A 17,632-nucleotide genomic window follows, 5' to 3' on the forward strand; every position below is an offset into this window, starting at 1 on the left:
AACATGATTAAAACAACCCCAGAAGGGATCACTGGCAACGTCCAAACACAACTAAATACATATAAAATAGCTCCAAACACGATGCCCAAGGGCATAATGAGGCACTTTGTTCTTTCCCCCATGAGATGGCAGTGGGCAGAGCTTAGATCAGCTGACTCTCCATACCATCTCTAGCATGCAGCTGATGCCTGGTGTGCTCGCTGCGCTCTGAAGCGGGTCCTGTTGTTCACGTTATGTCACATTCCTGCGCTTGTGCTCCTTCATTTGCAATCCGTGCCTTACCTAGGCCCACCTCGTCCTTCCGTGCCGGGGCCATGAAGCGTGTCACAGCAAAGCACGGAACGATTGCACTCACACTGGTCAAACGTACCGGACTTTAGGCTGAAATGGGCCCAGGCGCGGTACGGATGGCTGACTGTAAATGCGCTGACTTTGGGAGCTAAAAATCAACTCTGAAACACCCCAATTTTTGCTTTGTGTAACAGCTGTTTTGGGATGTGATGTTGAATCATTCTCTCTGTATGTGCTACTGTGTAGTCAATTCAGTGGAAAAGGCACAAGGGTACTGTACTCAAGTAAAAGTACAGTTGTTGTGGTTTTAACTTACTCAAGTAGAAGTAAAAGTAGTAATTTCAAAATGCATTCAAAAAGGAACAAGTATCCAAAAAAGCTACACAATCGCAGAGATTTGAGTAAATGTAATTGGTTACTTTCCACACCTGATATTGTTGATGTATAAAGTAAAAAGTACAGGACCCAATACACAGCCTTGTGGAACCTCTTTTGATGAAGGTGAGTAAACAGACTCATTGTTTTCAAAAAATCAAGAGCTGATATGATATCACATTAGTATATTCTGTACCGATCTGTTTAAATTCACTGTCAGCAAGATTACTGTTTTTTTATAGCATCTTACAGCATTTTTATTGTCCTTTTACGAGTTTTGTTCATTATCAAAACACCAAGTCAAATTCTTTGGATGTGAAAATGTACTTGGCGATAAAACTCGATTCTGACTAGCTAGGAAAACAGTATGAACTACATGCACGCTGCAGTGATTCACATGAAACCTAATCTTAAAGTCCATAATCTTTCTGTTAAGGAGAAAAATATCATGCCTGTTTTTAGTTTGACTCCAACAAAGTAAAAGAAAGCAGTCAAGGTCACAACAGTTTGTCCTACTGTGAGCAAATCTGTGGTTAAAAAAATATTTTTGATTGTCTAACAGTGTTAAAAAGCAGTGTAGAGAGCAACCAAATTGCCAAAAAAAATGTAGCAAAATAACTGCAATGGGCTCCCAGCTAAACAGTGGCTTTAACCCCCTTTAAAGCTTGACAAATTATGTTTCTGAGCTAACTGTGGTGCCAGAGGGAAGGACAAGGGGGCGCCTGAATTAATCTTACGCACCCTTTGAGATGGATATTTGTGCCAAATTTAACATCTGGCAGACTAGTGGTGGCAGAGGTACACTTTGCTGCTCTGAACAAACGAGTTAGAGTAATAGACTGTCCAGGAGTAGCACCAGCTCTCCTGCTAGCAGGATAAATATTCGGCTCATCTAATTAGATCCACTAACTATCTAACATAATGAGATAGCATTCAATCAGAGGGTTCAGCCATGTGTTTCTTACCTCCAATAGGGGCAGCAAAGCAGCAGCCAACACCCACTGCACAGGCAGCCGACAGCATTTCTGTGTTCCTCAGCTCGTTCTGTACAACAACAATCAGATATACACAAAGATAGACACACACAAGCATACACAGCAGAGCATTCAAACCAACATACAAACACTCACACCCAGATGAGTGCACATACACGTGCAAATGCCACAAACACACAATACACAACAATTGTATTTCTCATGAAAAACAAAGTCAACAATTGTTTATAAATGCAACAGTTTTACTGTAAAAGCTGCTGCTGTATTTTTCCACATTCAGTAAGATTGCATTTATGTGAGGTGGGGCCAATGATTGAAAAGCCAGGATTGAGCATTGACATCATGGCATGAGGTGTTTGTGTAAAAGCAAAGGCAGCACAGATCGATGCGTCGCTGCGACGGTTCACTGAACAGCATCAAACAGCGCACATGAATGGAAAAGGCATCAATCTTCTGAAATGGACAGCATGGATTATTGATGACGATGGAATTGGCAATACAGAAACTATCTGGCTCGTGCATTCGTACCTTGCTTCCCTCAAAGGGCTCTTCCTTTAGCAGTGAAAGTAAAAAAAAAAAAAAAAAAAAAAAAAACAGAAAGAAAGAAATATGTGTGAGCGTGATCCATGCGAGTGTAGAGGTTACCTTTTGTTGGTGCAACTGGAAGTCATCCAACTTATTATCCCAACCACACAAAATCAAACAAGCAGAGAGAGAGAGCTTCAGCAAACAGTCTTGATTCCACTGTGAACCAAATTAACATTTTCTCAGAGTAATTATGTTTTAATGGCCACACAGTCGACGCATGGACTATTTCTATCATTGCTGACAAGAGTTTTTCCTTCTCCACATCACTGCAGTCTATTTTCCTCCACACTGATGGTGATGTTGGTACTGCTGGTGCATGGAGGAGAAGAACACAGCTCACTGTCCAGTGCAGGGATAAACAGAAGGCCAGGCTGTGGTCTCATGAGTGGAGGTGAGAGCGTGAGCCCTGGGAATGGTAGAAAGTCAAGGTCACATCAAGGACGTAAGAAATATGTTTTTTATTGTTGAGCTTCCCACCTACAGAAAATACATAAAGACAAAACAGTCCCTGTATATGGGAAATGTTGCTTAGCTCCTATGTTTTTTGCAGCTATTAAGGCTTTAGGATTAGTTAAAGGAGAAATGTACCATTATAGATCTACAAAAAGAAAAATCCCATGCAGTAGGGGTTGCATTTTAAAATCAAGTAGAAACAGGCTGCTAGTAGTTCCTTTGCATTTCAGTTTACGGTTAAATCTGGCATACAAGCCGCAGCCTGAATCTACCAAAAGAAATAAAAAGGTTTATGGTGTCCTCTTGTGTGAGGATTTCTATTTCATTGGCACCTGGCACTGAGCAGTTGTCTTGCTCTTTTAGTACAATCTGTTTTCACTGTACGGAGGAGGGCCCCTGGTAACTACAGGTACATCTCAAAAAATTAGAATATCATGAAAAAGTTCAATATTTTTGTCACTCATCTCAGAAAGTGAGACCCATATATTATATAGACCCATTACTCATAGAGTGAAATATATCAAGCCTTTATTTCTTGAAATGTTGATGATTATGGCTTACAGATAATGAAAACCCAAAATTCAGAAAATTAGAATATCACATAAGATCAATAAAAAAAGGATATTTTCAACAGAAATGTCATTGTAGCCTCCTGACCCAGACTGACAGATCATTTAAAGGCTCAGGAAATCTTTGCAGGTGTTTTGAGTTAATTAGCTGATTAGTTTGTGACACCATGACTTTCCAATATTGAACTTTTTCACAATTTTCTAATTTTCTGAGACACTGAATTTTGGGTTTTCATTATCTGTAAGCCATTATCATCAACATTTCAAGAAATAAAGGCTTGAAATACTTCACTCTGTGTGTAATGAGTATATATAATATAGGTTTCACTTTCTGAAATGAGTGACAAAAAATATTGAACTTTTTCATGATATTCTAATTTTTTGAGATGTACCTGTGTAACACTGTAGTTGAGCTCTCAGCCTGCATAGATGAGACAGACTCACAGGCTCCACCTGTCACCTGTGTCCTTACTGAGGAGTATTCTCAGTCAAACCTGTGCCACACACCTTCTATTTGCTTAGCAGTATACTCTCCGTTTTGTTTAAATGTGTGGCTATGAACTAACCAGGGGAAAGCAGTTAAGAAGTGGCAGCTACCCTCGCCACTGTGAACTGTTTGGTAAACCGTGTCAGCTATACTGTTCCTATTCTGAGCAGAGAAGTTGAAGCAGCTGCTTTACAAACACAATAAATGGGGATACGTTTTCAAAAATGAAATTGCATCTCTCAAAACTTAATACTGGTACATGCAGTCATTTGCACCAGTTTTAGGCATGTAGGCTACTAAGGATTTGAATATGGCCAGAGACTGCCAATGGTTAACAGGCCCTGGGACCTCCACAGCATGAGCAGGGGTCCGTGGCAACCATAGACTGTAGAAAGAATTGGACAAACCCTGTGTGATGTCAGTCATCTGCTTACAATAGGTGGACTCAAACAGCTCTTGAAGCCAATCGGCGGAGGCTTCCATATTGAAATCGCGGTCTCAACCGAACTTTGGATCAACCTTACGACCTGTCCACTAAGCGTGACTTCCTGTCAGCTAGCTAGCTAGCATTCTGGTTGACAGAAACGTAGCCTCTGCCTGTAGAGCTATCTGTCAATCAAATGAGACACGCCAATCAGCGCAAAGTGAGGTTTATCCTAATATAATCCAAACGATTGTGGTACAACCCCCCCCCCCATACAGTGAGAGCACAATGAGACATTAGCTAATGAGACACGTTTGGTGTTTTGAACCAGGCTGTAAACCAGTTTAGTCTAGTCTAGTGTAAAAACCAGCTGTTTAACTGCTGTCCAGATGGGACTTCTGGTGTTCCTGCAGCCAGCCTCAAGTGGACACTCGCGGTATTGCAATTTTTTTGAACTTCCGCATTGGCTTCATTTTTCAGGACCGGAGGTTGCCGCTTGGTGGCAACTCTACTTTCCACCTGGACAGTACCCTTAGCTGTGCCTATTCACCACATCTATCTCTTACTCCACACCTTTGTAATTTTTTCAAAACATTATCTCACCATGCCCCTGGAAATATGCAAGAACACCAAGAGCATGACCTCAGTTGTGTTAATCTTCTTCAGCTCCAATGTGACCCTCAGGTGGTTTTACTCACCGTTGCACACCTAACTAAATTTCTGGCCAAAACATGCCTAAAAGTTCTTCACAGCACTGTTAGTCGCCCCAGTATAAAAGCTAGAGTCAACTTTTTAGATGAGAAAATAGTCACTGAAAGTGCAGGTTGTGTACTGAATTTTAAAGTACTTGTTTTAGTACTTTAAATTTATTTGTTTTTTTGCTGTTTCTTTCTACATTTCAACTGAGCCACTGTATTGCTTTGAATGTTGTGCATCTTTTTCCAAGTAAAAAAATAAAGTATAGTTACAGACAGCAGAATGTAATATCTTTTAAATACTTTTTTTGCCTTTATTGGTGAAAAACAACAGAACAGGTTAGTGATGTACAGGACAGACATGGAGGAGTGGGAAAAATGAAGAAGAGGAAAAAATAACACAAAACTATAATGTTAATAATTACAAAACAAACAACAATAAAACAAAGAAAAAAATCATAACAAAACAAAAACCTTCATTTTTAAATACTTAAATGTTAGTGGTTAAAATATTTTCATGAAAAGGATAGTAACCTGTTTTAAACACACTGTAATATATATTTAATTTGTGTCCTTATAATACATAGATTGATAAGAAGGGAAAGATAGGCTCTGATCCATTTCTAACTTTCAGCCCATTCCTTCCCCTTGTTTTGGAGTGCCCCCTTCCCCCTTAAAACACAATGACAAGGGGTAAAGGTGAAATCTTCCCCTTACAATGGGTCAGCTCATACATCATGAGAAGTCTTTGACAGCATCCAAAAAACAGATTTTTTAAGATGTTTCAAACATTACAACAAGCGATTAAAAAACAAATTCTTGCTGATAAAAGGACCATAATGCATTGATAAAACAATATGTTAAGAGAGTTGTTTGTCATAAAGGCAGTACTTTGAAGGGTCATGTACCTCTAAGCACTTCACCCTAACCCTCCATTCCAACAAGGATTGAGGCACCCTAACCCTTAGACGTGAACGTGCAAAATGTAGCAAAGGCTAACTAGTAAGGCCGTGGGGTTACTGGCACTGAGCCAAAGGGCATGTGCACAAACCCAGTGCTACCCTATTTTAAAGTCCGTTTCACAAAGGGCACGAGTTTTCTGCATGTCAGCCACATCTCCCTGCTCTCAAAGCCCTGTTCTTCCTCATAGGTTTTACCTGAATAACCCCCCTATTAGCTACTTGATTGTGTATAGAGGAAGTGTGTCGGGAACTATTCAAAACAAAACATTCTGTACAAGTAAAAGGAGTTTCTCTACAGAAATGCCAAACCTGGCTTTTAACTTGAAAAGCACAAACCAGAAAAGCACCTAGGCTATTGTGTTTAACTTTCCTGTGACAAATTCTACTAGTGTGGGGACAGAAAGCTTCACTTGTAGATCTTTAAAGAACAACTTTATAAAACAGGCGCATTTAAGCTTCTGGCCTTCCTCAGGGTTATCAAGAAACACACTGTAAACATATTCCATGTGCATATTTGCCATAACAATGTAAATATGACTCTCCATTTATAATTTTCCTGTCTAATATGGTTCACAGCCACAAACGGTGCGCGGAAAAAAGTAGGCGAGACTTCAAATCTCTGAACTCTCCGCGCCTCAGCTGCGTGTATTAGGTGCGCAAGCCACAACGCATATGCAGGCAGTCTGAAAGCCCTGACTTGTTAAAATGCAATCAAACTGAAAATCCTGGCATGTCGCGGTCGAGACCTGTGTGACACACTCCTAGTCTGAAATGGGCAAGAGTCAGTGTCCCAGTCCAAAAAGTCTGGCTGCACCTGTGACCACAATTCCCATCCAGAGACGTAAAAGTCACTTTTCAATGATCTCTTCACTAACAGAAAGAACATCTTTACAGAAAGCAGAATGCATTATTCAATTAGCTTTACAGCTGCCGTTCCCTAAAAGTTAAGAGCTGTTACCTTTAAAGTACCACAGAAATGTGATGGTTCCTCAAAAGTCTCACTGACTTTTAAACTACAGCTTTAGCGTGCTTATACTGGGCTGCATACTGATGTGAAAGTCATTTTAAAAAAGGCTTAAATATGCATTAAGACAACAAGTAACTAGGCATGGCCAAACCAGTTTGTAACGGCAAATTGGCTTTTCAGAACTTTTTCAGTTTCCAGAGTATTACAGATATAATCCACTCTGAGCCCAACAAAATGTATGAGATAAATGTAGGCTGCTGGACTAGGCAGCTAGATCCATCATTTAGTTCTTTTAATTCCAGTTCACATAATATACAAGCATTTGGAATGACTTCATTTAGTAACTAACACTTACCATTAATATCTTATGTAAAGTGGTAGCCGGTTTATTAAATGCTTGCAACTAAGCAGATTCAAAATGTTTCACAGCAACAGCTAAGACGGCAGTTAAATGTACATGTATAAGATACATGGTTGTGACTGCCCTGGCTAGAACAACACATTTTTTCAGATATTGTCAGTTTCCCTAACAAAGAGCTACAGGTTTGAATGTTTCAAAACATTTTACCCCAAAAAATTAATAATTGAAAGTACTGTTTGAAAGTGAATGGAGGCGGTATAATATTTGAAGTCCTCAGAGGCTCAAAACTTTCAACAGGTTTGAAATTGTACATCATTTTTCTAGTAAAACTGAACTAAATGTAGGTACATTCCTCACCATGTAAATCCCTCCAAAAAGGGCAGCCATGAATTTGCTGAGGAGAGCGGCACACAAGCTGGCAACATGAACGAAAGGTCCCTGAGTGGCAGGATGGAGAGATATCAGCATGTTAGTTGACAGGATGCAACCAAAAGCATCTTAAAGCATCGTGTAAGGCATGCTGCTCTCTGGTTCAAGGGCATAACAGAAAATACTGTGATTTAGATTTAGGCTCAACTTCTTCATTTCCCCTCAAATAGTAAATGTCACTAGCAGCAAATCACTGTTTTATATTCACAGCCATAGCTTAAACAAGATGAGAATAATCAAAATTTTTAATTAATCTGTCATAAGTTATTTTTACAGCTCAGAAGTCTGCGATGGGAAGCGATGAAGGGAAAAATAAAAGCTCTACCTCCTTCCCCAGAGGCATCCCACTGCCCAGAGCACAGGTCAGGCCGATGACTTTGGCCACAAATGTTTTAAAAGTCAGGTATTCCTTCAGGACCACCCCTCTCAGTATCGTTTTCATCTCAGGAATACCTGAACCTGGGGAGCAGAAAAGAAAGACGTGCCAGGTGGGATGATGGAGTGAGGGGAAAAGAGGAGTTGAGAGAAAGCAATTACAGACAGAAGGGTGAGGAGAATAAATGAAGAGCAATGGGGGGGGGGGGCTGATTGATATTCATATAGTTTTCTGTATGCATATCGCATCAAAGGTATATTTTATAGATATCCTGAAGACTGGACCACAAAGACACGTCCTGCACATGTCCTTAGAGGACTTTTGCTGCATTAAAGAGGCAATTACAGTATTCAAACACTGAATTGTGACAATGAATTAGCTATGAATGCATACATCTTTGCATAAAAGGTCTTAAGAGTGTTTGGGGGGGTTCTTACCCACAGCCTGAGGAGCCAGTATCTGTGTGAATCCTGCTGAGAAAGTGATGAGCACTACGGGGTAGGTGACCCAGGCAATGTACTGCAGGAGCAAGTTACTGTCCAGTCCACCATACATCCACTTCTGTGCTGCACACAAAAGTACAAAGACACAGACACAGAAAGGTAACTTCCTCTCAGTATAATGCGGCAGGAAACTACACCATGTTTGGAGAATTCTGATGTAGTCCTTCTGATGTAAATGGATTCTCCTGATTCCTCTCCTCCTCATTACCTTCCTCTGACCTTCTCTCCATGTTCTTTTCAACCTCTGCCTTATTCATGCCTTTTTCTTCTTTGGCATCTCAGTGGCCTCCTCCTCATTCATCATTTAGCTCTCTTACTATCAGATTTACAGTGTCATAAATGCAGCAGAGCAACTGTTCCTGGATCCAGGGGAAATATCTATGTCAGGAAATTCATTTTTAATGTTGGCATTTTTTAGAGTCCTTATTAGAAAACATTCACAGTGGTAGATTTTAAAACCTTAGAAGTACTTTGACCTTGATATTCAGTGAATTACCAATACAGCAATGTAAGATTAGCACATAATAATTAACATCAACGTATTAAACTATACAGTGCCTATAAAAGTATTCACCCCCTTGGATATTTTACCCTTTTATTGATTTTATAAATCAAAAAATATTCACCCCCTCCAAGTCAGTATTTAGTAGATGCAGCTTTGGCTGCAATCACAGCACTGAGTCTGTGTGGATAGGTCTCAATCAGGCTTGAACATCCAGATACTGCAGTTTTACTCCATTCTTCTTTGCAAGACTGCTCACGCTCTGACAGGTTGCACAGGGATTGTGTGTGAGGAGCTCTTTACAAGTCCAGCCACAAATTCTCTTTTAGATTGAGGTCTAGGCTTTGACTCTACAACATTCACCTTGTTTTCTTTTTCCATTTCTGTGTAGTTTCCGCTGTATGCTTCTGGTCATTGTCTTGCAGGAATATAAAGCTGCCAAAGCATAGTTCTCTTTCAGACTGAATGAGATTGTCTCCCACATGCCTTTTGGCTAACTGTAGTTGAGATGGGTTTTCTTTAACAGTAGCTTTCTCTTTGCCACTCTCCCATGAAGCTTTGACTGGAGAAGAGCCCAGGTAACAGTTGTCGTATGCAGAGTCTCAGCATCTCAGCTGCTGAAGCTTGTAATTCCTTCAGAGTAGTCATAGGTGTCTTGGTGGCCTCTCTCACTAGTTTCCTTCTTGCACGGTCACTCAGTTTGTGAGGACAGCCTGACAGCCATTCACTGTACTCAGGTGATCCCCATTTCACTGACTGTGAGACTACTACTACCAATTTGCTGGACCTCTATTTGATTAGGCAAGCCATTTTAAAGGGGGTACATTTTTATACAATCACTTTTTATACCTACAGAATTTTGATAATTGACATTACTTTGTAGAAACCTGTTTCATTTTGAAATTTTTTTATCAAAAAGCCTAATTTCATTGACCATGATTAATTTATAAAATCAATAAAAGGATAAAACATCCAAAGGGGTGGGCACTATTTATAGGCACTGTATAAGCAATAAAGTGAGCTCTTCAAAATACTTTTGATAAATGACAAAAGAGGATATTTGGAAAACCGTTGTCAGAAACAGTCAGGAACATTCTTGTCATACATTTAACTATTTCATTGCAGCATGCTTTGACTATCCAGGGAGTGCATGGCTACAATTCCCATATGGATAATACATTTATAACAATGCATTTTAAATACAATAAAATTCATTCAAAAGCAATTAATCTACAGAGACAGGAATCTGAATATGAGGGTGCAACAAGCTTTATGATATAAAGGAAGAGGCTGGGGTGGAGGAGTTAAGCATTGCCAGCAGCAGCAGCGTGGTGCATCAGTATTGATGCAAGCAGGGATTAGTGTGAAGTGCTACACCACTGTGTTGAGAGACAAAAGGTGTGATTAGCTGTGGGAGCTGGGAGGAAGTATTATGGATCAGCTGGCTGTTAGCTGACCATGGTTGGGCGTATGACTACTGTGTCCTGCATGAACTAACACTAGGCTTTATTGGACGTTCATCAATTTGTAGGCCAAAAAAAAAAAAAAAACTAATATACTAATATAACTAATATAATAACGAATATTATAGACCACCACAGTTCAGAAAGCTAGCAAGCATAGTCACTCAGATGAATTCACCATTTTCCATGTGGAAAAGTAACTTCAGCATTTTTAGCACACTTTTTAAATATGTAGGCAAATGACATGATTACATGATGACATGAAGTATTGTTTTCTAAATATTAAGGAGTTAGCCACTGAGAGCTTTTTAGAGAGGTGGCTAAATGTTAGCACAACATATTTTTTAAAGAATAGAACAAAATAAACCTTACAATGTACAATGAAACTTAATATCACACAGCCTAGCAACAGTCTTGACATTAATTCAGACTAAGCAGTGCTGGATTCACACATGTGGGTATTGTCATACATCTCAAATACAAACAAGCCCTAAAAGTAATGGGCCCTTGGTGTTACACAGATGTTATTTAGTTTGCATCAACAATAAAAAACAACAAGGTTATAAAATGTTAGCGGGCTAGCTTTGACTCCGCTATATTGCATGGATGTTGGTGTATTCTTCCTCAAACAAGCAGAAAAAGTCAATCACTGCAAACAGCAAGCTGTGCATTTCGACAGATGCATGGATGAATGAGCTGCCATTTTTGACTCAAGATAGTAGTTTGGTTGTTTTAGCTAACATTTTGTCCACTTCAGTGAGCAAGCTCAAATTAGCACACTAAAAGCTAGCATAATAGAAATAAATGGTCATTTTTCCCTCACATTATGCTGGATACCAAAAGTATAGGTAACTATTTAGGAGAGAATGATTAAATCAAGATTTTTGTCTTTAGTTTAACACAGAGGATGTGATCCCAGAGAGCAGCAGAGCAGGGAAAAAAGCGCTTTAACCTGCTGATATTAAGCAGAGTAACCTCTTTCTGCCAGATGTTTGCTGGGATTAACAGCTGCAATGTGTGCCAGTGTATTCCTTTTTTTTTTTTTTTTTTTTTTGTTAAATTCATCAGGTTTTGTGTGGATGTAAAAGATACTCATAGTGCTCAGGTAAATGATGGTATGAGATGGGAGGAAAAATTGCTATGTGTTCATTATATATATATATATACATATATGTATATATATATGGCATTGATAAAAAATATATAATTATTGTTTTCATTTTCATTCGTTGGCTTAAAAAAGAAATCATTATCAAGCCTGGTGATTAATTTAAGAATCTGTTTACATTTTCTGCAATTGATACTCTTTTTGTGAATACAAACCATATTCACTGATCCTTTAAATAACAATGAAAGCATTTTTGTTAGTTAGATCAATACAGATTGATGGCAGACTGCCACCAGTCTGTATTAATATTTAATTATTATCTCTAGTTTTGTACCATACCTGACTATGCCTGTTAGCTGTTCATCATAAATTAATGATTATTTCAGCACTTGGCTGCTTCTGTGAGAACAGTCTGTTTTTCAGTCGCCTTCTGTCTCTGTAACTCTTTCCCTCCTGTCTCTCTCTCTCTCTCTATGTACATATTATATATATACAGTATATATAGATAGATATTTAAATGATGTAAATATATCGGTGGCTCTCTCTCTCTTTCCTACCTTCTTGGCAGAAAGCGATGGCATAGTCCATGACCCAGCTGACCAAAGCCATGAGCAGACCAAGCAGAATAAGGAAGATCCAGTCCTCCCCTACCCGTGAGATCAGGAACTTCTGACAGCGAGACGCACACACTGGGAGAAAGAAAGAAAATCAAGGAAAAAGTGAGGACTGAACCATGAAGGCCTGATGAGTAAAAGAGGAGAATGAATTGAGGGATATGCAAGACAAGGCAGAAATCAGTCAGAGAAAAAGTGTCTCTATGAGCTGCACAGTGGTGAAGTGGTTAGCACTGTCGCCTCACAGCAAGGAGATAGCTGGATCGCATGCCCTGTTGGACAGATCTTTTCTGTGAAGAGTTTGCATGTTCTCCCCATGCATGCATGGAATCTCCAGCTTCCTCTCACAGTCCAAGGATGTGTTCATTAGGTTAATTTGTGACACTTAATTGTCTGGAGATGTAAATGTGAGTGTGCTCGGTGTTTTATGTCTCCATGTCTCAGCCCTGTGATTTACTAGTGACCAGTTCAGGGTGAACTCTGTGCTGTAAAAACACCTCTGTCCCAGTGACAACTATGATTGGCTCCCGCCCTGCAACCCTGAATGGGACAAGCAGTATAGATAATGGTTGGCTGGATTTCTAATGTTGAAATGTAAGAGAACAAATATGTCGAAGGTCAAAGTGTTAGTGCAATGAATTATATATAGAAATATCACTGAAAGATCCAGCATGCCCTGGGAAAAATAAGAAGACAGAATCTAAAGACAAAACAAAGCTAGGTCGTGGTCATAAATTCTATTATATTATAATCTATAACTCTGAGCTGGGTCAGCTAAAAGAAGCATCACTGGACCCATTTCTTCATTTTTGTCTGCAGATATTGCCAAAGCCTGGAATTCACATTCAGAGCATTCATAGATGTGCTCGTCCCCCGAGAAGCTGAAATTGTGCTACTAACACATTTAGCAGAGCCATATTTCAGGAAAATGCCTCTGTTGTCGCACTCACTCATTTAGTGACTTTCAAAGGGGAGAAATAACTTTTTGTGTATTCAAAATAGAAGCCAGGAGAGGAACAGATCTGTGAAAGTGAGCAAGACAGAGAGGCATTTAGAAAGGGAGAGAGAGAGATGGGAGGAGAAAGACGATTTGGTGGCAATGGTTGTTTTCTCATGTTTACAAAATGAAGCAATGACTTATTAGTATTAACATCATGATTCATCTGATATCATTCCATCATCTCTCACCAGAAGAAGAGCGATACAGTTCTATGACAATTTTCTTCAAGTGAATGCAGTGAAAAATATCAATAATTTTCAATTTTGCATACCATGAGTGTTAATTTTAGGAACCTGCAGGGAATAAAATGATGTTTGGCTGTTGATTTGTCCTTTACATGATGTAAATCTCCTGCTTTTACAGTTAAAGAGATTTTAGGATGGGAAAAGTTGCCTGATTTTAATCTTGATTATTACAGTGATTCAGGGATTGTTTTTTTTTTTTTTGAAGGAGGTTATCTGTTACATCTTAAATGGGATAATGTGATGATTCCTCTGTATTTACTATCAGAGAATAAGAACAAAATATGAAGACTCTTCTTAGACAATGTAATGAGTAAGTTTACCAAACTTTATTAACTCTATCAGTGTTTGCTTAGTAATGAGGAAGATTGTATCTTGATAAAGAAGGTGGGACATGACCTTATAAACTTCAAAGCAGAAGCATGTCCGAACCTCAACACTCTTAGTTTGTGGATGTTTTAAAATTCTTATTGGAACACAAATGAGTCCCTCTTCTAATATCTGTTTTTATTGATATCTGTGATTCATGTGGTCACCTTTTCAGGTCAGTAAATCTCACATTCTGTTATCTATACAGCTATCGATTCTAGGGGATATTTGAATACAATGTCATAACAGTCCCCACTGGTGTCATGGTCAGGCAGCAGAACACTTTTGTCCATATAATGTTTGAAAGGTGGGTTGGGCACCTCTAACTGTAGGATGGGACAAAAAAGGATTTTTTATTCATTTATGAGGTCTAGACTGGCAAAATGCCATCATATTTAAATCAGTCTCAAAGTCAGTACACAAATTGTTCTGTTGCTTAAGTCAGGGGTTCTCGAACTTTTTGGGGTTCTCAAACTTTTCAGGGCTAGGGACCCCTTAAACATTAGAAAATTTTCCAAGGACCCCCACCTAACCCTCATGCTGAATAAACATCTGTTCAGTGCCATTTGTAGTCCTAGATGCTGCATTTGAAACTCTTTAACCTAAATATAAGCTCCTGTCCACTTGAGTGTGGCTTCTTACTTTTTGCGATCCTTTGAGCAACCAAATAAGAAGCCCTCTGTACTTTTTCTGAGGTTGTGATCAGGCTCAACATTCCTGTTTTCTGATGGATGTATTCCTCACCCTTTCGTCTTGGTGAACTTGGTGAAAAAATTCTCATTAGCATGCTGAGATAATTGATGGGATGTTTGTTGGTGGGCGTGGCCAATTGGCTCAATGGCACCCCCTACAAATAATCAAAAATTCAGCCCCCCCAGCTGGTTCAACCAAGGCTTATGAATTTCGGTGTGCATATAGGTCATCATCAGACCTACAGAAATGCCTTTTGGACCTATGCCCAAATCCCAACAGGAAGTTCACTAGCTTCATTGGATGAAACAGGAAGTAGAATTCTCAGGGGCTTGTGATATGTGTAAAGCAATAAAACTTGGTAAAACTATTCTCGTTAGCATGCTGAGATAATTGAGGTGATGTTTGTTGGTGGGTGTGGCCTATTGGCTCAATGGCGCCCCCTAAAAATGTTCAAAAATCCAGCCCCGGTAGCAGGTTTAGCCTAGGATTTCAAACATTTGCAAGCATGTGTGCCATATCAGGACCCACAAAAAAGCCTCTTGGACCCATATCGTAAATCAAACAGGAAGTCGGCCATTTTGATTTTTTAAATTAGTTTTATGTAAATTTTGGGGTCATATTTGAAGGAACTCATCTGAGGGATTTCATCTGACTGACTCCAGATTCCTTTTACTGAAACTAGACAACCTTGAGACCCCAGGTTGTGCTCTGCATGAGTTTTCACCATACGGTGATGACGTTATTGGTGCCCAACCTTTCTGTGTTTTGCTCTATTTTTCGCAGTGAAATTACACCATTATTGCCTTATACCTTTTTATAGTGTTTATTTCAATCATCACCAAACTTCACATGGATAATCACACATTGGTCCTGAATACAACCATTCATCAGTATCATATTTTTGCCACAGCGCCCCCTTCTGCCAGGTGAACATTTACACCATTGATTTTTCATGCCTGTTTCATGGGTTGCCACAAAAAAAAAATCACCAAAAATACAGTGTTCATCTTAGGCCTATGATTTTCAGTCTGCATTTAGATCATCATCAGAGCTACAAAAAAAAACGTTTGGACCCATGCCAAAATCCCAACAGGAAGTCCACCAGCTCCACCTCGATTTCACGAGGCAATTTTTTGGACAATTATAAACTGAAAACTGATGTAACTGTGGTGGATATCATTCTATGGTCATCAAATCGTTATGGCAACACAACAGTATCACATTGAACATGCCCACATGAAAACAGCTCATCATGGCGCCCTCTACTGCCAACAGGAAGAGATGCAAATGGGTCATTTCTGCTTTTGTCTTAGTGTGGTGAACCTGTCATGCTCTGATTTTGACCTGAAGTCCTAAATATCTGTCCCAACATGAACATGCTTTATTCCTGGATGACCCAGTGGCCATGGCGACCATGTTGATCCTTCACCACAAGACAGGAAGTGGGTGTAACTCTTATATGAACCACCCGATTACCTTAAAATTTCACATGTATGATCAGGGTCTGCCTCTCTACAAATTTCAGTGTTAATGTCATGGGTTTGCTATAGCGCCCCCTACTGTAAGATGCAATCACACCTCAAAAATAATAAATACAATCTTATTTCAATTTTACATGATAAACAGTCCATCCCTCATCATCTCTACATGTCCACTTCCACCCTTGACATACTGCCATCTACTGTTCAGGGGCAGTACTACATCATATACAAAGTGCACCATGCTGAATTTTTTTTAACATAATGACGCTCAAAGGAGGATCACCCTGGTCTCTTTGCCGTGCTGCAGCACACTGCACGGGTTCGACTACACCCCGCAATTGCCACATAGTGGCGGTTGCGCCACACCCCGAGTTGCACCGGGGTGCGAGGGCCCTCCAGTGCTGCTTGCAGCCCTAGTTATTTTTGTTTTTGTTGTACTATTGATGTTATTATGAGTTATCAGCATTAATTTCAGTCTGTAAAATCTTATTATAGAACCTTTAATTTCTTTTCAGTGTCAGTAAGATACTTGAGTAAAATATGGTAATTGTGTTTGTATGGTTTTGCTTACTTAAACATTTCCAGGCTTCTAGTTTAGGTTTGATTTTTCTTTTGTTTTTTTAAAGGCTTTGACAGAAGAGGTAAGACTTAAAACAGCTTGTAAAGAGGATTAAATCAAATAAAGTCTCAGAGACATGTTTTCACTATTAAGGTATATGGTTAGATTAACACTAGTGTCTTCTCTTAACATACAGGGCTCCTTATGGCAGAATTTTGCAAAAAAACATGCTGCTTTTTAACAAGTATATGGATACTTCTCTAAAATGGGTTTAATCTGTGACCGTACGGTGCAGAAGCTGAAGACAACATCAGATTCCCCTGAGGCACATGTTAACTATTATTTCTTGTTGTTTAAAGGCTTTGCTGTGTTGTACAAATCAGAAACAATACGATGAATTAAAGGAAGTCGGACATTGCGGTAGTCTGTCTGGTTCAGGATTCAGGTCACAGGGGGGAGGCTGAGCATCCAGAGAGAGGAGGGGCACAACCGTGTGCATGACGGGGCAAACTGCCCGGCCTCAAGGCCACCTGCTGGATGGCAAATTTCCAACAGAGGCCGTTTAAAAAAGCCACACAAACAAGCTCATGTGCAGACAAACCAGTCAAACACAGAGGAATCCATGTCACCTAAATAGCCAAAGTTGATCTCTGTTTGTGCATCAGGCTGCTTTTTTTCACAGGGTATACAGTTTCAATATGGATTCAGTTATATTCCCATGTGGTAGAAGCTAAGAAGTTCCCATTCCCACAGATTTTCCTTCTGTCCTTCTCTCCATCCCTCTCACACACACACTTCTCGCCTGGCACCTGCAGAGCAACATACTTCCGTGCGCATCTTGGCTCAGTGGCATCCACAGATGTCTGCTCTTGATCCCATAATAAAAATCCCACCCATGCCAGATATTTTCTGCACCTCTGCTACCCTGCATTGCATCATATGAAGCCATCATGCTGAAATCAGTAATAATATTAAAAACAGGGGAGATTTTTCACCTATAAAACAGTGTATCAGAGCCTGTGGATGTGAAGCCAAATATTATATTTGCTCTGATATATCAGAGTTAAAACTTGAGAGACAGAGACCTGAGTAACATAACAGCTAATACACAGCAGTAAAACTCACT

General features: G+C 39.6%; 1 protein-coding gene across 1 annotated transcript in view; it reads right to left on the reverse strand.

Moving 5' to 3' along the window:
• LOC121519870 (chloride channel protein 2-like) overlaps positions 1–17,632 on the reverse strand; it is a 51,500-nt gene that overhangs the window by 29,140 nt on the left and 4,728 nt on the right. Inside the window, exons 3-8 of the mRNA XM_041802964.1 lie at positions 12,106–12,237; positions 8,410–8,538; positions 7,922–8,055; positions 7,525–7,605; positions 2,190–2,213; positions 1,632–1,710 (exon numbers count right to left, since the gene is read on the reverse strand). Coding sequence (XP_041658898.1) covers positions 1,632–1,710; positions 2,190–2,213; positions 7,525–7,605; positions 7,922–8,055; positions 8,410–8,538; positions 12,106–12,237 — 579 coding nt within the window. The remainder of the gene's footprint in view (positions 1–1,631; positions 1,711–2,189; positions 2,214–7,524; positions 7,606–7,921; positions 8,056–8,409; positions 8,539–12,105; positions 12,238–17,632) is intronic.

The sequence above is a fragment of the Cheilinus undulatus genome, linkage group 13, assembly GCF_018320785.1.
Source record: "Cheilinus undulatus linkage group 13, ASM1832078v1, whole genome shotgun sequence".
NCBI classification, from domain to species: Eukaryota; Metazoa; Chordata; class Actinopteri; order Labriformes; family Labridae; genus Cheilinus; species Cheilinus undulatus.